General features: G+C 39.1%; 1 protein-coding gene across 1 annotated transcript in view; it reads right to left on the reverse strand.

Annotated features, from left to right (window-relative positions):
• The window catches only part of CSMD1 (CUB and Sushi multiple domains 1), an 833,985-nt gene that overhangs the window by 320,419 nt on the left and 490,511 nt on the right, over window positions 1–23,055 (reverse strand). The window contains exons 29-31 of the mRNA XM_040349812.1: window positions 17,149–17,352; window positions 13,855–13,979; window positions 11,508–11,604 (exon numbers count right to left, since the gene is read on the reverse strand). Of these exons, the coding sequence (XP_040205746.1) occupies window positions 11,508–11,604; window positions 13,855–13,979; window positions 17,149–17,352 (426 nt within the window). The remainder of the gene's footprint in view (window positions 1–11,507; window positions 11,605–13,854; window positions 13,980–17,148; window positions 17,353–23,055) is intronic.

Raw genomic sequence — 23,055 nt, forward strand, 5'->3', positions numbered from 1 at the left:
TTTTTAATATGACATTTTAATGACCATATTGAGCATAATTACATATATTAAAGTTAAATTCCAATGAAAGTTATACAGACTTTGAGCTGATACATAGTGTACTGTGTCTTGGCACAGCACATACTGGGAAACATATATCGAGGAAATCAGCACAGTTAAGCTGCATACATGTGATAAAACTTGCTGCAATCGCGGCAACTCGCATTGAGGGACGCTTGTCGCCCAAAAATGTTGCTACTTTTGGGCGACATATGTCCTGCGATGTGGGTTTCCACAATTTCAGCATGATTTATCATGCAAAAATCATGGCAGACACACACCACGATTTGAGATGTCATTCAAATAAATGGCATCTCGGATGCGAGTCCCGCGTTTTGCCATTCACACCTCAACGCTGTCAAATTTATGTCCACGATTCAAAACACTGTAGTGTGAATGCAGCCTCAGAAGCAAAACAGGCTGCCTCTTGTTTAACAAAGTCTGTGTGACAATTTTCTTGTGTATTTATGACCCCTGCAATCATAGGTAACACACAATTAAGAATTGGCCATTCTGTTTTAAGTGCTTCTTTAACCACTTCAGCCCCGGAAGGATTTACCCACTTTCTGACCAAGCCATTTTCTTTGCGATACGGCACTGCGTCACTTTAATTGACAATTGCACGGTCATGCGACGCTGTACCCAAACAAAATGTATGTCCTTTTTTTCCCACAAATAGAGCTTTCTTTTGGTGGTATTTGATCATCTCTGCGTTTGTTTGTTTTTTGAGCTATAAACGAAAAAATTTACATTCTGCTATAATAAATATCCCAAAAAACTTTAAAAAATAAACAAATTCCTTCATCAGTTTAGGCTTATATGTATTCTTCTACATATTTTTGGTAAAAAAATCGCAATATGAGTATATTGATTGGTTTGCGCAAACGTTATAGCTTCTACAAAATAGGGGATAGATTTATGTCATTTTTATTAATATATATTTTTTACTAGTAATGGTGGCCATCTGAGATTTTTAGCAGGACTGCGACATTGCGGCACACAGATCGGACACTTTTAACACTTCTTTGGGACCATTGACATTTATACAGCGATCAGTGCTATAAATTACTGTATAAATGTCACTGGCAGGGAAGGGTATTGACACTAGGGGGTTAACTGTGTTCCCTATGTACGTTTCTAACTGTGGGGGATGGGACTGACTAGAGTAGGAGACTGATCACTGTTCCTAATTACTTTCTACTCCCCTGAGAGAACGGAGATCTGTCTATTTACATTGACAGATCTTCATTCTGTCTCTCTCAGGAGTGATTGCGATTTGCGTAGGTTAGCCAACCTGCCGCCGTATAACGACGGTGGCTGGTCGGCAAGGGGTTTAAGTAGCTGAGGAATAAATTCATGACTCAAGCTATAATTTTGTAGTAAATATGTTGCACAATCTGCCTCACTGCTCTTGTTTAGCAATTGCATTGAATTAATAAAAGTTCTCACTGTTTTCTGCAGAAGACAGTGATTTTATAAGATTTTCATTTTGAGTTGGCGGCAGGGCGGTTTTCAATATTGATTAAGTAATAAATATAAACATATACAGTACATTAAAATTAAAACACATTTACATTAGTCTTCAGTGGCAGCTGGTGTTTTTTTTATTTTTGGGGAGCCGCAAACAATCCACTCGCTGACTCCAGCCCCCCTGCAGGTCGATCGGGTCACGGACGGCACCCTCCCCACGGCCAGTCAGTGGGGACCCCACACTAACCACATTGTGTGGGCAGCGCTCTGGGTGGCATTGGCTTCTCTACGGGCTCCTGCTTTCTCGGCTACCCTGTGTCTCCTCCCTCCTCCTCCTGGTGGCCAATCTTATCAGATTTCCTTTTGGCCAATTGGATGACAAGTTTCATGACTAATTTCCTGATTGTCCAGAAGGAGAATCAGTGTGGCAATAGCAAATATTCATTTGCTATTGTCACACTTCCGGGTCAGCTTTGGGCGCAGTGCTCTTCGCCCCCGAGCCCACCGTTTTTTTAAACCTATTAGAGCCATGCACCCCTAATAGACAGGCCACTGCTGGTAGGCTTGTGCTTTCTCCATGCCTGAGATAAAAACAGATACACTTAATTTCCTCCTTCCCAGCAACATGTGCTCACTCCTATTGCCCTTTCACTCCAGTCACTAGGAGTGAAGAAAAATATGCGAAACTTCACTCTCCTTCCTCCCACATTACATTACTCCTACCACATCACAAAATTGTTGCTCTCTGATTGGTCTGTCACAGTGCATCCCCTTCACTCCTGGTGCTCAAACATGGTGACATGGAGTGAAACAAAAAAGTTGAATATGAGCTGCTGATGAGAGTATGAGAAAAAGCACAGGCTGGCTTTAAAGGAGAAAATGTTAACAATTATATTATGTAAGGAAAAATAATCCCACAGCAGATCAAATGTGGGGGAGATTTACTAAAATTGGTGCAGACAGAATATGGTGCAGCAGCGCATAGAAAACCAATCAGCTTCTAACTTCAGCTTGTTCAATTAAACTTTGACAATAAAACTTAGAAGCTGATTAGTTACTTTGCGCAATTGCACCAGATTGTGACTGTGCATCAGTTTTAGTAAATCTCCCCCATATTGTTATGTTTCTATAGCTATGATTTCAAGAGAAATTATTATAAAAATTTGCAAGTTAAGATATGGCTCATTTAAAAAAAAAAAAACTATATGCCATTGCTTTAAAAATAAAAATCAATAGACACAATGGGGGTTATTTATTAAAGGCAGTTTGCACTTGTAATTTGCACTTGTAGTGCAAAGTGGATTTGCCTTTCGTTAATAACCCCCAATGTTACTGAACTGTATAAAAATAATAAATACTAGCAATATATTTGAACATGTATGTGTCACATTTCTCAATGTCAAGAGGAAAAATCTTAGATGAAAGTGAACATTTTTCAGTCAGGCCCTTCTAAAAAAATAACCTTGAAAGGCAAGAAAGTAAAATGATCAAAAATTACAAAAGAAGTAATAAAGTCTCATTTTGTTGAGTTACATAAGTTCATAAGACAGTGACAAGTTCTTTGAATCCTTTTCTTAGAAAATTACATATCTGTAAAGCAATTTACCTTATGGAGGCCCTTTCATCAAAAAATAAACAGCTTCAGTTAAAATAAAAGGAGACATATTCTATATAAAAAAAAAACACAGCTATCTCTGTATATCCAGCATTTTGTGGATAGATAGCAGAGATATAACAATTTCTCAGGTTATTAATATTGCTTCATGCAGATTCAGCATCTTCCATTGTACTCCTATTAGTCAAGACATACAACGACCTTAAGAATAACATGTGGTAGGTACAATATGTTGTATAATTTACTGGGGGAAGGGTAGGGACAGATCAGTGAAGTTCTGTGTGAAGCATTGCATAAGATTGTGATGGACTATAATACAAGGAATAAATAATACATACATTCATAGTTTTATGACACACTTTACTAAACAATGTGTATCCTGTCAAAGGGGGTCAACATCAAAATGACACAGTGCACTAATAAGGCCATGTGCTTTGCTATAGTCATTAATTATCAAGAACGATTTACCAATTTACTGTTTCCTTTACAGACAAATGATAAGTATTTTTTACAATTCCCGGAGGCAAAATAATTCTGGTATAACATGGCTAATGCTCATACAAACATGCAGGATTTCCGACGGGAAAAGTTCCCGTCTGAAATCCCAAGGGGAAAGCCGAGAACCTGCTCGGGCAATCTTTCCCCATACACACGGCCGGTTTTCCAGACAGGAAAACTGCGATGGAGCTTTAGCCGGGAATCCTGGTCGTGTGTATGCTCCATCACAGTTTTTCCCATAGGAAAACTGCCAAAAACTGCCGGGCAAAAGTCTGCCGCTTTTCCTGGCGGTAAAAAGGAGAACTGGTTCTCTTTTTTTGTCCACCGTTTTTTTGGGCAGTTTTCCCATTGGAAAAACTGCGAGGAGCATATACACGGCCGGGATTCCTGGCCAAAAACTCTCCTCGCAGTTTTCCCATCAGGAAAACCGGTCGTGTGTATGAGGCAAAAGAGTTAGAACATCTGTCAAGATTTTATTGCTAAATGCCCTCTCAGTTCCCAAACACTGGGTTAAAAGGCAATCTTAACCACTTGCCGACCAGTCGCCATAATTATACAGCGACAGGTCGGCATGTTCCCACAAGTTGCGATTGTGGGCACGAGAGGCAGAACAGGGTTGTGTGTGTGTAAATGATCTGTCATCTCCTATAGTCAATCCCCTCCCCCCACAGTTAGAACACACAGTCAGGGAACACAGTTAACCAATTAATCGCCCCCTATGTTAACCCCTTCCCTGCCAGTGACATTTACATAGTAATCCAAGCATTTTTATAGCAATGATCGCTGTATAAATGCCAATGGTCCCAAAAATGTGGCAAAAGTGTCTGATGTGTCCGCCATAATGTCGCAGATCGCTGCCATTACTAGTAAAAAAATAATAATAAAAATGCCAAAAATCTATCCCCTATTTTGTAGACGCTATAACTTTTGTGCAAACTAATCAATATACTCTTATTGTAATTTTTTATTACCAAAAATATGTTGGAGAATACCTATCGGTCTAAATTGAAAAAAAAAATGGCTTTAAAAAAAAAAAAAAAGGGGACATTTAATGTATAAAAAAGTACAAAATATTGTGTTTTTTACAAAATTGTCACACTTTTTTTGTTTATAGTGCAAAAATAAAAACCGTAGAGATGATCAAATACCACCAAAAGAAAGCTCTATTTGTGGGAAAAAAGGACATCAATTTTATTTGGGTACAGCGTCACATGACCATGCAAGTGTCAGTTAAAGTGCTGAATCGCAAAAAATGGCCTGGTCATTGAGCTGCCAAATCTTCTGGGGCTGAAGTGGTTAAAGGGGTTGTAAACCCTCATGTTTTTTCACCTTAATGCATTCCCAGCCCCCCATTTTACTCACCTGAGTCAGTTCATTCCCATGTCAGAGACACGCTATACCTCTCTGCCCGTTGTCTCGGCTCCTGATTGGATAGATTAATAGCAGCGCAGCCATTGGTTCCCACTGCTGTCAATCAAACCCAATGATGCGGGTAGTGTAGGTGTACAATGTTCCCCAGTCATTCACATAGGGGGGCCAGGATCTGGGGGCCCCCTTGTTAAAGGGGGCTTCCAGATTTCAATAAACCCCTGCCCGCAGACCCCCACAACCACAGCTCAAGGTCGTTGGGAAGAGATCCTTGTCCCCGTCAACATGGAGGCAAGGTGCTTAGAGGTGGGGGGGGACCCGGGTAGGGGGGACCAATGCAAATTTTTTGTTAATATTTTTTATCAGCAATTTTTTTTATTCAGCTGTCAGCGGGGAAGCCCATTGACAGATGATGACTCATCGGTTGATAAGAATCACGCGGCTGGCTTCTTGAACCCTCTCCTTAAGATGCAACAAAGGTTTAAAAAAAAGGTAAAAAAAGAAACTGTCTTTTCACCTAGGGATGAGCCAAACAGCAAACAATATGCAGCATTGGGGCAAATTCCAAAGCCACAGAGCGCCATTGAAGTCTATGGGACACTAACACGAAAATCCAAAAGTGTTAATTTTAAAGGCTTATATGCATGTTATTGCCATAAAAAGTGTTTGGGGACCTGGGTTCTGCCGACAGAAGAGGGCAGGGTTCCCCTTAATATTGGCGCAGGGTTCCCCTTGATATCCATACCAGATTTGAAGGGCCTGGTATGGATTTTGGGGGACCCCCACACCATTTTTTGGTGCAGGACTGGGGGGGGGGCAATGCCATTTTTTTCAATGATTGTTATTTATATTACCAGGATCCAACAATTTATTACAGCCGCAAGCAATTTTGAATTACATTTTTTTCTTTAGAAATTTCATTTTGCTGTGGTACGGTTCTAAACACGGGAATGATGCACTACTTTACAGGCATACTAAGGACAGCCCCCAGGCATGATATTTAAAGGAATATTTAATTTGTTATTGTTTTACTTTAGGCATTATTAAAATCATTGCTCCTGAAAAAAACTGTAGTTTTTAAAACTCAGGTCCTCAAACATGTTTTATGGCAATAACTTGCATATAAGCCTTTAAAATTAGGACTTTTGATTTTTCATGTTTGTGTCCCATAGACTTTAATGACGTTCGAGTGCGCATTTTTTGCCTGTTTGCAAGTTCTGGTGCGAACTGAACCAGGGGGTATTCGGTTCATCCCTATTTTCACCCATCTTTCAATCTTTTGAGATACACAAAATAATCCCTTTGGATTCAAGAACCCTCTCTTCATTTCCATGGTGTCTTAGTTTCATACATCATATATTTTAGGTTTTGTAGTCAAACTTTTTGGGACAGATAGGGATTACATTTGGAACGGAATTTGGTTACATATATTTTTATGTCCCTAGTTTTCATTGGAAATATAAAGAAAGTTATTCACCTAGCATTTTATTAAATTGGTTTTACAATGCTTGCGGCTGGATAACGGAGCTAACCCTATCTGTGTGGTTTAAAGCGATTTTTGATAAGCACGAGAGTGTAAGGCATAAATATCTGGTGATTGTGTTATCCAAAGGGAGTGGAATCACTGGCACTTAGTGGTGTGGTGGAAGATCAGAAAAGTTTACACTGGATCAACTCCTTTTCGGATGAATTTCATTATGCTTATGAACTTTTTATTGAATGTAGTATTATTTCACTTGTCACAGGGTGATATTGTTACACTGATAATTTGAATTATCACATTGTTATCATCTTTATAGCGATATTTTAAATTGTACCGCATATGAAGTTGTCTTTATTTTTAGGTTTATCTTTGCACTTTATTGGAGTTCCATACACATGAGTGTAATTTAGCACCACTTATTTTTTCACTATTGAGTTTGAATAGAGGTAAAAAATACAATCACACAACAACCTGGTGTCATCTATGACATTGGGAGGCCAGTGCATCCAGTATTGTGAATATTGTTAGCAAGCAGTCCTAAAAAACACTTTTGGTATTCATTTGTATAGTTACAGCTTAATCCTTTACGTGCTAGCCTGGACCTGGGCAAATCCCTACCTCCCTCCTATAAGTCTAAAATCTAATAATCTGCTTAGTTACAGGTTTACATGTTTTCATTATACTGTAGTGTGTGCTGAACAGATTTGTTATATTTGGGCAGATAATGAATATGGTTTCCAAAATGTATACTGCACAGAAGCCTGTTGCTGTCTGTATTCACCAGTTGCCTTGTAGTTGCATAAATAAAGCCAATACTTAGCAGATTTACAATGATGGAAGACTTTTTAATGAGAAGTGAAATTTCCCTGTAATTTCTTTGAAACATCCAGTTGCCGTGACAACTTATCCAATACTTTCAAACCAAGAAAACATGTTTGTTTATTTGCTTCATATATTCAATCATGTAGAAAAGAAAACCCTACTTTTTAACTCCTTGCACATAATTACCATTTTGATGTAAAAACTAGTTATTTTCCTTTCACTTGCAAACACATCAAGTGAAAGTTTATACATGTCAATATTGTAAAATCTGGAGCAACATATAGTTGTTTGCTGTACTTTATTTCAGAGAACAAAAAAATATTAAAGCTAAACTGTAGACCAATAGCTAAACACAAACTTTAACTACTGTAGCACTGTACTACTCTATAAAGGATGGTTTACGCCAGATTTTGGGAGAAGCAAGCACACTGATTGCTCAGGCTTGTGCTGGCTTCTCAATTAGGCGAAAGGTGTAAATTGATAAAAAAAGAGGACACTGATATACAGAATGGAACTGATCTAAGGAGGTGCTCTGAAGTAGGGAGGGACTCTAAATTAAGTAAGGATTGTGATATAAAGGGGGGCACTGATGTAAGTGGAGACTCTGATGTAAGAGGGCACACAGATGTAAGGGAGGACTCCGATGCAAGTAAGGCACTATTGTAAAAGGGGACATTGATTTAGAGGGGCTTGATGTAAGAGGAGCCATTGATATAAAGGTAGGCACTGATATAAGGGCGCTCTGAAGGAAGGGGGAACACTAACATAAAGGGGGGAATTGATGTAAGAGGGCTTAGAAGTAAAATGGGACACTGATGTAAGATGGGGCATTAATGTAAGGACACAGATTACTAATGTAAGGTGGGGCATTGCTTTATGTTGTGGGGAAAGATAGTTCTGTGTTATATACCTTACTGACCTCTCTATATTATGAGGGTCCAACTTCTCTGGTAAGGAGACTTGCTGGAAACACTGTGGTGTTATTCTATCTGCACACTGAAGCTGGTGCGGGGCTTTCATCTGCTCATCTTTATCATCTATTATATGGACTATATCTAGTTACATTGGATTAGTGCTACATAATGAAATTTTAAGGTGGGGCATTGATAAAAGGTGGGGACTGATGTAAGGTGGGGATTCTGATGATAGGAGGGACTCTGATGTTGGGGCATGCTAAAGTAATGGGAGGAACTGATGTAAGGGGACACTAATGTAAGGGGAGGTATTAATGTTAGGGGGATTCAAAAGTAATGGGGGACTTTGAAGCAAGAGATACACTGGTGCAAGAGGAGGCATTGATGTGAGAGGGAAACACGGATGCAACATAATAATGGTAAAAAAAAAAAAATCCTATTTCAAGGGGTGTTGCCGAACGTCCCCGGGTGAAAGAAAGTCTAGCTACTAGGGATGGACCAAACACTCCCTGGTTCAGTTTGCTGCAGAACACCTCAAACGGGCAAAACATCCCTAGTGAATGGTAGCAAATCAGGCTTTAACTTCAGCTTGTTCAATTAAGCTTTGCTAAAAAAATAAATAAAAAAAAATAAAAGCTGAGTGGTTTCTATGCAGAGATGCACCAGATTTTAGTAAATCAACCCCATGGTGTTCTTCAAGAACAAACAGTCAAGAACTGAATGAATGTTGTTCTTAGAGCACCCCAAACGTAAATCAAGTTTATATTAACATAAAATAAAAATCAAGAAGCCCCGAAAAGAAATGATAACCCCAAAATATCACCTGCTTTTTTTTAAATATTACCCCGTCAACATGAAAAATACCCCAGAATAAATGAAAAGCCCAAAATGATGCCACCCTGCAACAAAAGTACATTTTTAAAGGGGAGCCTTGCAGCAATTTTTTTTGTACAAAACAGCAGCTAACAGTAACAGCTGGTCCCAAGTCAACCAAACATAAAATTAAAGACAAAAATAAAAATATTAAAAAGACAAAAAACGTGCAGACATTAATTGCCCTAAGAGCTAGCAATCATAGTTAAATTAAAGTTTTTTTTTTTTTAACAAACCCTAGTATCTCCTTATGAAGCTTTTCAGCTTTCCCCATCTTCTGCCTACAGCAGTTTTCAATGACACTATGGCAGCTCTATGCCTCCCCCTTTTATAGTGAGGGGGCTGGCTCAACCGAAAGCCCTTTTAAGCCCGAAAACTCAAATGTGACACATTTCCTTATGGTTTGGAAAAAGTTCTGCCAGAAGAATCAGCACAAATTTGTTAGGAATTTTTCCTTGAAACCATGATAATACCAAATCCAAATCTGATCCTTACTGTGCCACAAACCTCTCTCATTACAATAAAAGTAAGTAAATGTTCTTCGAACATATTTTATTTATTTTTTTAACCTGAGTTGACATGGAATCCAGACCTGTAATTACTGAACACCTTTTTGACAATAGCTCCTGTGTGACTGTACAGTAACAGTGATGCCCTGTACACACGAACGGTTTTCCTGACATGCCAAAACTCAATGTTTTTCACGACGTGATTCCTCTCAAGCCTGCCTTGCATACACACGTTCAGTCAAAAAAACGCTTGACCAAAGCGCGGTGACGTCCAACACATACGACAGCACTATAAAGGGGACATTCCATTCAAATGGCGCCACCCTTTGGGCTGCTTTTGCTGATCCTCGTGTCAGTAAAAGTTTGGTGAGGGGCGATTCGCAATTTTCAGTCTTTGTGCTTTTCAGTCCGTTACAGCGTGACAAATGTGCTATCTCCATTACGAACACTAGTTTTAACAGAACGAGCACTCCCGTCTCATACTTGATTCTGAGAATGCACGTTTTTTTAAACACAAGCAGTTTTCGCGATGAGAAAAAGACTGATGGGAAACACGATGGGAAAAAATAGAGCAGGTTAAAAAAAATTGCGGGCAGTTTTCCCGTCGGGAAAACTGCTATGGAGCATACACACGACCGGTTTTCCCGACCAATGTAAAAAATTGAAGTTTTGTCATTGGGAAAACCGGTCGTGTGGCATGAGAAGGGATGAATAAAAGAGACTTCAATATCACACTTATATTGAGTTATTAGAGTTATCAATATCTGCGACCATTCAATCACAGTTAACCACAAAGGGCCAGATTCACAGATAAAATACGCCGGCGTCATTTTCCGCGTCGGGTATGCTAATTAGCTGTTTACGGCGATCCACAAAGGTACGCGCGTTCGTCGCATTCTCTTATGTCGTCGCTAGTCGGCTTTTCTCCGCGTATAGTTACGGCTGCTATTTCTTGGCTTATATTTAGACTTGCCATGTTAAAGTATGGCCGTCGTTCCCGCGTCGAATTTTTTTTTTTTTTTTGCGCAAGTCGTCCGTGTATAGGAAAGGACGTAACGCACGTCGCCGTTCAAAAAATTACGTCGGTGCGACGTCATTTCGCGCAAAGCACGGCGGGAAATTTCAAAACGGAGCATGTGCAGTACGTTCGGCGCGGGAAGGCGCCTAATTTAAATGATACACGCCCCATTTGAATTAGGCGGGCTTGCGCCGGACGGATTTACGCTACGCCGCCGCAAGTTTACAGGCAAGTGCTTTGTGAATCAAGCACTTGCCCATAAAACTTGCTGTGGTGTAACGTAAATGCAATACGTTACGCCGCCGGAATTATATGTGAATCTGGCCCAAAGTACTTAACATTAACATTCTAAGACAGATTGTGGAAGAGTTTTGACAGTGCAATTGTGTAATTAAAAATTCCAAGTGTAGCTGTGTCCTTAGTAAGGAGAGCATTGCACTTGATGGAGAACTGAGAAAATTAAGAAACAGAACGGTATATAACTACAGCACCTGGGAGTCAATTTATTAAAAGACCAACTTTATACTTAGCCTTCACACATCCTGTTATATGTAGGTTGTTTCCTGTTTTTAAAGCTCATTCATGGAAACATGCTCACTGGCTAACTGCTAAATAATTGTTTTCCCTCATATTTCAGTGACAAGCATTTTTTTGAAAGTTTCCCTATTTTGCCATGGCATGTTTTCCTATTTTCTTTCTGTCAACAATCTAGACAGATAGATGTTTTATAGTAGTTTCAAAGGAAAAAACAAACAAACATAAACTTTATATTATATTTCTAACCAGGCCTGTACAGCATATACCAGTAACATACAACATGCAAAAAGTATAAAATAAATAATGACCTTGTGTGAATATTATACTAAAATACTAAAATATTAGATAAATGTAAATTTACCAGAAAAACTGCCAAGTCTTGGTGCAGTTGTGTCTGAGCCATCATATATCTCAAGTGAATCCCAATTGTGCTCTGTTGCAAAACTTAAAACTTGTATCTGTCAAAAAAACTGGCATTAATTAGTATGTTTACGTGGTATGTAGTACAGTGACAACATACCTTATTATGTCTTATTTTCTTTAATGGAGGGCTTGCCAAAGTTCAGTGTCAAGGCAGATGCCATAGATAGAACATTTATACAAGTATTTCTTAAAACTAAACTCCAGGCAAGCAGCAAACTACACAGTTTAAATGAATACATGAAAACAGTTTTATCTGCTGTAATTCTGTGCACCCCTGCCAAACAACACTGCCAGATACTGAACTTATACAAGAGCAGGACATTTTGGTAGAGAATACACTTCTCAGCCTACTAAATAGACAATAATGGAGAAACAGCACAGTAATGAGTCATCACTCTGTTGAGCCTGCTTTCTTCTCCTGCCAACAAGCTCACCGTCAGAACATTTGCGTGAAACAAAGCCTGATTGGCTCCCAGTGCTCATTCTCCTTTGCCAGCCTGTATTGCATATTTAGACATACATGGGTCAATATATAAGTTACATTTAAAAATAATCTTATTTATTTTAAATGAATATATAACTACACGTTTCATATATCTTCATGGTCGGGTTTCAAGTATTTAAAGGGGTTGTAAAGGTTAACTTTTTTTCCCTAAATAGCTTCCTTAACCTTAGTGCAGTCCTCCTTCACTTACCTCATTCTTCGATTTTGCTTTTAAATGTCCTTATTTCTTCTGAGAAATCCTCACTTCCTGTTCTTCTGTCTGTAACTCCACACAGTAATGCAAGGCTTTCTCCCTGGTGTGGAGTGTCGTGCTCGCCCCTTGAGGGGGGGGTGGCAAGCAGGAGAGTCAGGACGCCCACTAACACACAGCTCCTTTCTCTATCTGCAACGTAGTGAGCGTCCTGACTCACATGCCTGACGAAGGGGCCCTGTGTGGCTCCGAAACGTTGCACTCTCCTTGTGTTGTGATCATGCAATAAATCATCTGCTTGGATGCTATTTTCGTTGTTCCATGGTGTGCTGGCAAATATTTTTACTGACTCTCTTGCTAACCCCCTCCCCCCTCAAGGGAGGGGGCGAGCATGACACTCAACACCAGGGAGAAAGCCTCTCATTACTGTGTGGAGTTATAGGCAGAAGAACAGGAAGTGAGGATTTCTCAGAAGAAATAAGGACATTTAAAAGCAAAATCGAAGGATGAGGTAAGTGAAGGAGGACTGCACTAAGGTAAAGGAAGCTATTTAGGGAAAAAAATTACCTTTACAATCCCTTTAAGTAATATAAAGGAAAGCTGTACTGAAAAAAGCATATGCTAAAATTGCTAACTTCTTTTAATCATCGCAAAAGGCCCACAGTATGTGACATATTTAATAAAACGCAGTAGGCTCCATTTACAGAATGAACTCACATGAGATATTTAGCTGTCAGGAAACATTTTGCCTGAATATCCCATGCGATCCTGGAACCGTTTGTGCGGTATTTACCGAAGAACACTGAAAATGCTCAGTAGATACCACAAGAACAGGCTTAAAATCCATTCACAAAGGGAAATGTTCATTGTCTACAGCAGGCAGGAAATTTACAATTTTCATGAAGTGGATAAAGGAGTCCCTCCCCCTCATTGTCAGACGTACTGTGATCTCCTTCAGATGTAATACATACCAGTAAGGCCGGGTACTCACGAGCAAACATGTATGGTGAAAGCGGTCCGTCGGACCGTTTTCACCATACATGTCTGCCAGAGGGCTTCTGTACGATGGTTGTACACACCATCGTACAGAAGTCCGCGCGTAAACAATACGCGGGGCGTGTCCGCGGTGTCGCCGCGTCGATGACGCGGTGTCGCCGCGACAATGACGCGGCGACGTGGGCGGCCCGCCTTTAAAATGCTTCCACGCATGCGTCGAAGTCATTCGACGCATGCGAGGGACGGCGGGCGCCTGGACATGTACGGTAGGTCTGTACTGACGACCGTACATGTCCGAGCGGGCAGAATTCCAGCGGACTGTTTTAAAACAAGTCCAGGAATATTTGTCTGCTGGGAAAAGGCCCGGCGGGCAAATGTTTGCTGGAATTCGGCCCGCTCGCGCCCACACACGACCAAACATGTCTGCTGAAACTGGCCTGCGGGCCAGTTTCAGCAGACATGTTTGCTCGTGAGTATGGGGCCTAATTGTTACACTTACAAATTATGCATTCAATATTCAAAAATATGTAACATGCTAAGTCCACAAAGTCTCACATTTACCCTAAACATTATTAATTATTTTTGTATACTTGCCTGAATTCCCGATCCTTCAGCCACTATGATTTTCCAGACACAATTTAAGCTGTTGCCATAAGGGTCTGGAAAGCCAGGGGATAATATTGTTCCTCTTCTGTCTGTAAAATTCCCACTACAAGGGACTGAAAAGAGCAGAATATAATTTTAATTTTGTACCGCAGACAAAAAAATAAAGCGGTAGTAATAATAATAATAATAATAATAATAATAATAATAATAATAATAATAATAAGTCTCCATTTGCATGCGCGTGTGATTGCATATATCTTTATCTATTGATTTATCTTTGTTATGTGAAAGTATGCAGGTGTGGTGACTGGTCACTCAGTCACCAAGCACTGCATTGTTGGAGGGCACATTAAATGTGTCCTTAAATTTGTGGGATTTTCAACAGGTAGGTGTTCATGACATGTGTACTTCAGCTTTCTCTGTTGTACTTCATAGACATATCTAACCTAGCTCAAATAAAGTAGATTTCTGGCCAATGATTTTTGTTTTGTTTATGAACCTGTTTTTTTGGGGGGTTTTACCCCTGCTTATAAGACCCTTTCTAACTATTTTTCATGGTGACCATTGTGAGGCTTGGCGGCTATGGACAGGTCATGCAGCTAGAATACGATTTTACCAAAAGTATGCCATTTTAACCCCTTAACACCAGTCATAAACATATTAGGCAGCATGGCAGGGGGGGGGGCTTAATGCTGAGCTAGCATGTATATGCATACTACCAGCATTTCTTGTTTGTTCTGGGAGCATGCCAGATATTACTTCACTTCCTGTCCCAGAGATACAACAGAAAGTGAAGGGAAGTCTCTCTGACACAAAGTGGTCATAGACAGGTGTCCCGACTGGAATATTTCCTTTCACCTTCTGTTCCGGATACAATAGTCATTAAGACAAAATTGGGTAAATATTCCTAGTAGGGACACAGACAGTAATAAAAACCCAACATCTCTTCTACCCCCTATGGCTTCAGATACATATAAAGATGATTTCTGATTAATTCTGGCTATTGAACTTTTCAGCTTCTCTCAATTAACTGTTTTTAAGACATGGCGTACTCTCTTTCTTTACCTAATAGCATGTAATTTAATTGTAGCATGTAAAGACTAACCTTTATGTTTGTTTTCTTTTTATTAATATTGATTTGATCTTTGGGCAGTTGTAAAAGGATTTCAAATATATTGATTGACTCTGTACAAATTGTCTGTGTCCTGAGGACCACCATAATAGTAATTTCATTGCTTTTAAGAAACACTTTTCATTTTAGATTTACTGAACATAAGGTCTTTAAATAGATGTTCTCAGCCATCAAATGAGGAAACTGCTGCACACAATGACAGTGATATCAATGTGTTGTAAAAAATGAATAAACTAAATAACAATACATTTAGCTGATACAGTATATTAAACAATCTATAGAATGTATTCTTCATACTACTCATATTATATCTGAGCTCATGGCAACCAATTGGTAATTGTTTTTATTTTTGTACTAAAGCATTATTTTTGGAATATTTTTGACTTCCACTGGCAACATATTCACATTCCTTCTGTCCAGTTTTAAATTGTGAAACCTGTGTCTCCAAGGTCTTCATCATTAGCAGATTTCTTGAATATGGCATTTCAATCATGAATACTAATAAGGTGCAGATAACAGAGTTCAGTTTGCACTCGGGCAGATTTCACTTTACTGTAGTCAGATTAGTAAAAATATTAATTCTCATTGGTTTCTATTTAGGTTGCATATACAGACTCATGCTTGCCAGCATTCAAAGATACAGTGGAATCTGACCTACAATTGATTGGCAAAGTAGCCATCTGTAAACCTAATGCTTGCTGATTCCAAATAAATACATTACCTGATTAATATGCAAAATTTTACTAATTGTGTAAATTATGAAAATATGATAACTTTGTCTTTAGCTTACTATTTTGGAGGGGTAGAATGTTGAAGGGCTTTTTCCACACAATCCTGGCCCAGTGGTTGTGGGAATTCAGGGCAATGTAGTGGAATCTGGAAGCCAACTTTAAGGCACAGGGCCCCCAGATATCTGCCCCCTTTTTAAATGAGTAAGGGGTATTCATTCACAAAAAGTCAGTTCTAAAAACACATAAGATTATGAGTCCTTTCTAGAAGGATACCTCCCCAAATAATCTAGTATTGTAAATCTGGAATCCATAACAATGAGCATCTCCCAATGATCATCACCTGCTGATCATCGCAAGAAAAAAAACAATTGATACTCTGACCTGTTCATTCCTGCTGCACTCCCTTGCTAATGCCAGCTCTCCAGAGCTATGCTAATTTTGTACATAAGCATTTTAGCACATATTTAATTGTTCATGCTAGTATCGTAAATTAACTGCCTGCTTACTCTGATGTCATAATACTTAGCAATCTTAAACAAAAAGTATAATGTGTCTTGTCATCTATGTGTGCATCCTTAATAAGACCCAAGTTTTAAAGGAAATATGTATTGAGAAAGAAAAGAGGGCTGCCCTTGCTGTCTTTCTCTGAAAATATCTCTTGCCTGTCTGTCATGTTGATTCAAATATTTCAATACTTTCTGAGTCACTGGCTTAATTTATTGTTAACAGATCAGCCATTTTGACTTCACTGGTTGAATGGTTGTTCTAAGTCAGTGACTTGTAAAGTATGAGGCCAGGGAGTCCAGGCAAATAGCAATTTCAGAAAAAGATGAGGAGTGGCAGTCTAAATGTATTTCACTCAGGACAGCTTTCCTTTATGAACATCAATGGAATAAAGTTGTTCTGGCCTTGTGTCTTGCTAAAGGATCCTGTTTCTCACTGGTAATCCAGATGTTCTTAATAATAGAAAATCAATAAAGAACTCATCTGCTTTTATTAATATGAGCCCACTGAATGCTCTAGATAAGGCAGTCTTTCAAAGGCAATTTTCATTATGAAAAGAAAACATTGACATTCTTTTCCGAGGCTATTTCTTTACCCTGTCTATTAAACAGTGCTGAAAAAGCTTGCAGTCTATAGTGTATTGGATTGATTTGTACATCAGCTGATGATTTATAAAGTCAGTTCCTAATACACAGTGCTTATCATAGTCTAGCAAGCCTGTGCTACATAGCAATCATTTTATTAGGCAACATTAGTGATGCAAATTTATGCCAATGCAATAGACGATGATTATTATGCCATTTTCCATTTGTACATGCAATATAAAACTAATTGAAGGAATCACAATGTAAAATTAGCCCTCTATAGGAAATGTGTTGATTAGATATTTTCTACATTAAAAAAAAAAAAAATTACCTAAACAACTAGGCACAGTGTCATTCCACTGTGCTAAAGCATTGGGGACAGTCTGACATCGTATAGCTTTAGAACCTTGAAGCAGGTATCCAGGGTTGCATTCAAATCGAACCATAGAGCCTGCAGAAAAATCTGAACCAATTCTTTTGCCATATCTTGGCTCAGGAACAGAACTGCACTGAGTGTCACTGGTACGTGGAACCGCTGCATTAAGGAAAAAAAATAAATAAGAAGGCATTAAGGAGAAAGAAAAAACATTTTAACCAATAAAACATTTAGAATACCTACCAATAAACTAATTAACCCTGCACACTGTATATAATAACAATTTGAGATAAACTGATACTGTAAAAAGTTAATGCAGTCTTAATTTTTGAACTATTATGTTGTCATTCTTAAAGGGGAGTTCCAGCCTTTTTTTATGTTTATTAAAAGTCAGAAGCTACAAAAAGTGTAGCTGCTGGCTTCTAATAAACAGACACTTACCTGCTCCACGGTTCCAGCGACGCGCCGCCCGCCGGGGCTCCGCTCCTCCCCCCCCCACTCCGTCGGGCGTCTTCATTCCAAGTGTGGGCACCCGGCCATGACAGCTTTCGGATTCACGGCCGGGCACCCACTGCGCATGCGCGAGCATCACTGCGCATGCACGAGCGGCGCTGCGCCATCCGATCGCCAGCGATCGCCTACAGGGAGGGGCTGCAGTAAGGCAATTAAGCTATTCGCCTTACCAGCCCCTCAGCGGAAGGAGGAAGTGGGACAGGAAGTCCCACTCCTCCTGAAGCCCCCACCCCCCCCCCCCCAAAAAAAATTACATGCCAAATGTGGCATGTAAGGGGGCGAGGAGTGGATTAAGCGGAAGTTCCATTTTTGGGTGGAACTCTGCTTTAAATGACAGATCTATAGAATTGTGCAATTCGTAAGTGTATGCATACCAAAGTTTTGCTTTGTGCTGAAGTTTTCTGGTTAATCTACTGGTTTACACCACTGATCAAGTTCCTTTTTACCTAATAATCTACTTAAATTACAAATTCTATAAAAAAATGTAAAGTAAAGCATTACAAGAAAATTATCTAGCAAGGTAGAAGTTCCTGAAATTATTTCTTTTGTTGATCAGTACATAATTACAGGATGTGTTAAAGGAAATGAAGGGAAAGCAATTTCAATTCAGCATTTTTAGTTCATGCATATTTGTGTGTTTTGTAACAGGAATATTCCCCTGATGTTCTCATCAGATGTATTTAATGGTAAAAGTTCAGTCTCAAAATAAATACTTCTTCTTGTGTCTTTTCAAACTCTTCTGTTAAAAAATTTCCATTGGGGCTTAAAATTGCAGTCTGTACTGCAATTTTGTTTCAATCAACTGCACAGCAATAGAGATATAAAACTGATTGCTCAGCTGCACTCAAAATAAAAGTTGCCTTTGGCTTAAAGGCATAAATACTATATACAGGTTTGTTTTGTCATTATGTTTTTTTTTATTTATGAATGTGCAACTTGCATAGCAATATTCTGCTTATGTACTTTTTGCATCCAGACAATCACACGTCTGTTAGAATATATGGAAAATATCCTCCTTCTTGGGAAAAATACTGTCTTGAAGGTTCCGCTAGCAATTAGAGGACCGGACACAGTGGATTGCGGATCTCAGTACCTGGCAGCCACCAATATATCATGTACTTGCTATGAGATCACATAATCACAATTTAAAAAAAGCTTTTATGAATGAATCTCATAGAGAGAGGAAATTACATTGTTTCTCTCTCTCTGTGACCCAGGAACCAGAAGTGACAATAAACTTGTCACTTCCAGTTCCACCTCTCTGTTTACCTGGCTGTTAGCAGCCAGGACAGCAGACGATGATTGGCTTCTTTTCTAGGCCAGAGGAGAGATTTGTGGTCTAATAGACCCCAGATCTCACCATTAGACTCCTTTCTCACTGGGGCATTTTTCAGACACTTTAGCATAAAAAAACGACTGTAAAGCGCCTGAAAGAAGCTGCATCTGCAATCCCAATGTGAAAGGCCGAGTGCTTTCACACTAAAGCACCGGAAAAACGCCCCAGTGTGAAAGGGGTCTTAGAGTTAAAAAAAAGCACCTGTAAAGCACCTGAAAGAAGCTGCATTCTGCAATCCCAATGTGAAAGCCCTAGTGCTTTCACACTGAGGCGCTGCACTGGCAGTCCTGCAAGTAGCTTCTTTGCAGCACTTTAGGAGCATTAAATACACTGCTTCTAAAGCCCCCTTCCCATTGAGGGAGTTTGTTTTAACGCCAAAGCGCCTGAAAAATGCCCCAGTGTGAAATGGGTCTTAGTGGCGCTTTACCAGCGTTTTTCGGGCACTGGCAGTGTGAAAGGGCTCTGAAAGCACTCAAGCTTTCACATTGGGATTGCAGATGAGGCTTCTTTCAGGCGCTTTACAGGCTTTTTTTTAAACGCCAAAGCGCCTGAAAAACGCCAGAAAAACAGGCCAGTGTGAAAGGGGCCTTAAGATGACCTGTCACAGCCCATGCTGTCACAAGAGATGTTGTTCATCCATTGTTATAAGAACAAAGTTAATATTTTTTTTTTTAAAGGGACAGTGTAAAAAATTGTTTTTGATAAAATAAATAATAAAATATATTAACCCCCCCCCCTTCTTATGCACAAATGCAAATGCATATGTAAGTCCGGCACTTGTATGTAAATTGTGTTTGCACAACACATGTGAGGTATTATCGCGAATGTTAGAGCAAAAGCAATAATTCTAGTGCCACACCTCCTCTGTAACTCTAAATTTGTAACCTGTAAAAGATGTTAGAGTATTGCCTGTGGAGGATTTTAAGTATTGTAGTTTGGATCAATTCCACGGGTATACGCAATTTTAAAGCGTGACATGTTAGGTATCTAGTTACTCGGCATAACATCATATTTTACATTGTACAGAAAATTGGCTATTATATTGTGATTGTGTGCAAGTATATTTTTTAAAAAAATTGGGATTTGAAAAATCACTGCGCAAATACTAAGTGATATAAAAAATTGCAAAGCTCATCATTTTATTCTATAGAGTCTCTGCTAAAATATATACATACAGCCATGGCCGAAATTGTTGGTACCCCAGAAATGTTTCCAGAAAATCAAATATTTCTCACAGAAAAGCATTGCAGTATCATATGTTTTGCTATACACATGTTTATTCCCTTTGTGTTTATTGAAACAAAACAAAAAAAGGGAGGAAAAAATGCAAATTTGACATATTGTCTCACAAAACTCCAAACATGGGCTGGTTAAAATTCTTGGCACCCTTAACTTAATATTTGGTTGCACACCCTTTGGAAAGAATAACTGAAATCAGTTGCTTCCTATAACCATCAATAAGCTTCTTACACCTCTCACCTGGAATTTGGACCACTCTTCCTTTGCAAACTGCTCCAGGTCTCTCTTCTTGGAAGGGCGCCTTTTCCCAACAGCAATTTTAAGATCTCTCCACAGGTGTTCAATGGGATTTAGATCTGGACCCATTGCTGGCCACTTAAGAACTCTCTAGCACTTTGTTGCCATCCATTTCTGGGTGCTTTTTGACCTATGTTTGGGGTCATTGTCCTGCTGGAAGATCCAAGATCTCGGACGCAAACCCAGCTTTCTGACACTGTACTCTACAGTACAACCCAAAATCCTTTGGTAATCCTCAGATTTCATGATGCCTTGAACACATTCAAGGCACCCAGTGCCAGAGGCAGCAAAACAACCCCAAAACATCATTAAACCTCCACCATATTTATTTTCTTTGTAGGCCTCATTCCGTTTTTGGTAAACAGTAGAATGATGTGCTTTACCCAAAAGGTCTATCTTGGTGTCATCTGTCCACAAGACGTTTTCCCAGAAGGATTTTGGCTTACTCAAGTACATTTTGGCAAACTGTAGTCTTGCTTTTTTATGTTTCTGTGTCAGAAGTGGGGTCCTCCTGGGTCTCCTGCCATAGCGTTTCATTTCATTTAAATGTCGACGAATAGTTTGCGCTGACACTGATGCTCCCTGAGTCTACAGAACAGCTTAAATTTCTTTGGAACTTGTTTGGGGCTGCTTATCCACCATCCGGACTATCCTGCGTTGCAACCTTTCATACATTTTTCTCTTCCGTCCATGCCCAAAGAGATTAGCTACAGTGCCATGGGTTGCAAACTTCTTGATAATGTTGCGTACTGTGAACAATGGCGATGGATTTGTAACCTTGAGATTGTTGATATTTTTCCACAATTTTGGTTCTCAAGTCCTCAGACAGTTCTCTTCTCCTCTTTCTGTTGTCCATGCTTAGTGTGGCACACACAGACACACAATGCAAAGACTAAGTGAACTTCTCCCCTTTTTATCTGCTTTCAGGTGTGATTTTTATATTGCACACACCTGTTACTTGCCCCAGGTGAGTTTAAAGGAGCATCACATGCTTGAAACAATCTTATTTATCCACTATTTTGAAAGGGTACCAACAATTTTGACCATCCCCTTTTTCTGAGTTTTGTGTGACATTATGTCCAATTTGCTTTTTTTCTCCTTTTTTTGTTTTGTTCCAATACACACAAAGGGAATAGACATGTGTATAGCAAAGCATGTGTTAATACAATACTTTTATATGAGAAATACTTTCTGGGGTGCCAACAATTTTGGCTATGACTGTATATTATAATGTTTGGGGTGCCAAGTAATTTTGTAGCAAAAAGATTTAGATTTTTACATGTAGGAGAGATGTGTCAGAATTAGCCTGGAGAGAGGAGTCCACTAGGGTAGGATAGGATGATAGCCAAGGAGACCACACTGTTTGTGTAGCATCAACAGCATTTTGCCATTAACCACTTGCCTACCCGCCCATAGTCAAATGATGTCCTGGGTGGGCGTCATATGACATCCTGGGTTTTCCAGTCATCTAGGGGGGCGTGCGCCTGCCACGTCACTTGGGAGGCGATACGCACGCCCGGCGATTGCCTGACACAGAGCAGGGATGTGGATCTGTATGTGTAAACACACAGATCCACATCCTGTCAGGGGAGAGGAGAACTGATTGTGTGTTCCTTGTACAGAGGTAACAATTTTTTGGGGGGAATTGTAGAAGGATATTGAATTTCTCAAAGGAATACGTTTTAAAATACAAAACTCTTCCAAGCAGTACCATACAGTAAGTCACACCCCCAAATCCAGTACTGCAAACTAAAATATATAAATACTGAGCCACAAATACTGAATTATAGGTAAAATTATGTAAGAATTCCAGATAGAAACAGAATTGGAAAGTAGAAAGTATTATGGGATACAGGTAATCCCATATAGATAAATAGAATGTTATCCAATTTTATAATATGCTCTCTATCTCTCTCTATATATATATGTTTGTATACGTGTTTTAAAATTAATTAAAATATAGATTGAAAACAAATACTGAATTACTAAAGAAAAGTAAAAAGAGCAGAGATGAATCATCAGGGTACACTTGCATCGCAAGATGCACATACATAATGCAATCCCTGGATCTAGCAAATCATATATTGGCATTCAATGTGTATGATAGACATGTGCACTGTCGAAAAATGTGTGTGTTTTCATTTCATTTGATATCCTTTTTTTTCTTTTTTGGGTCATTCATTATGATTGAAATTCATAAATTCGAAAATTCCTAAATTTGAAGATTTGTAAATTCGAAAATTCAAAAATCTGAAAATAAGAAAGAAAATCTGAAAATAAGAAAGAAAATCCGAAATTTCAAAAGAACAAAAATCCCAAAATTCTAAATAACTAACTACTAATAATTATTAATTATAGGTATTAGAATTGCCTTTCACATTTGGCTGTTAGTGAATGAATATGAATTTATCCGAAGTTACGAATTATCCAAAATAACGAATGCCACATTTAAACAAATAGAACAGAACAAATTAATA

This window comes from Rana temporaria, chromosome 4 (assembly GCF_905171775.1).
Source record: "Rana temporaria chromosome 4, aRanTem1.1, whole genome shotgun sequence".
NCBI classification, from domain to species: Eukaryota; Metazoa; Chordata; class Amphibia; order Anura; family Ranidae; genus Rana; species Rana temporaria.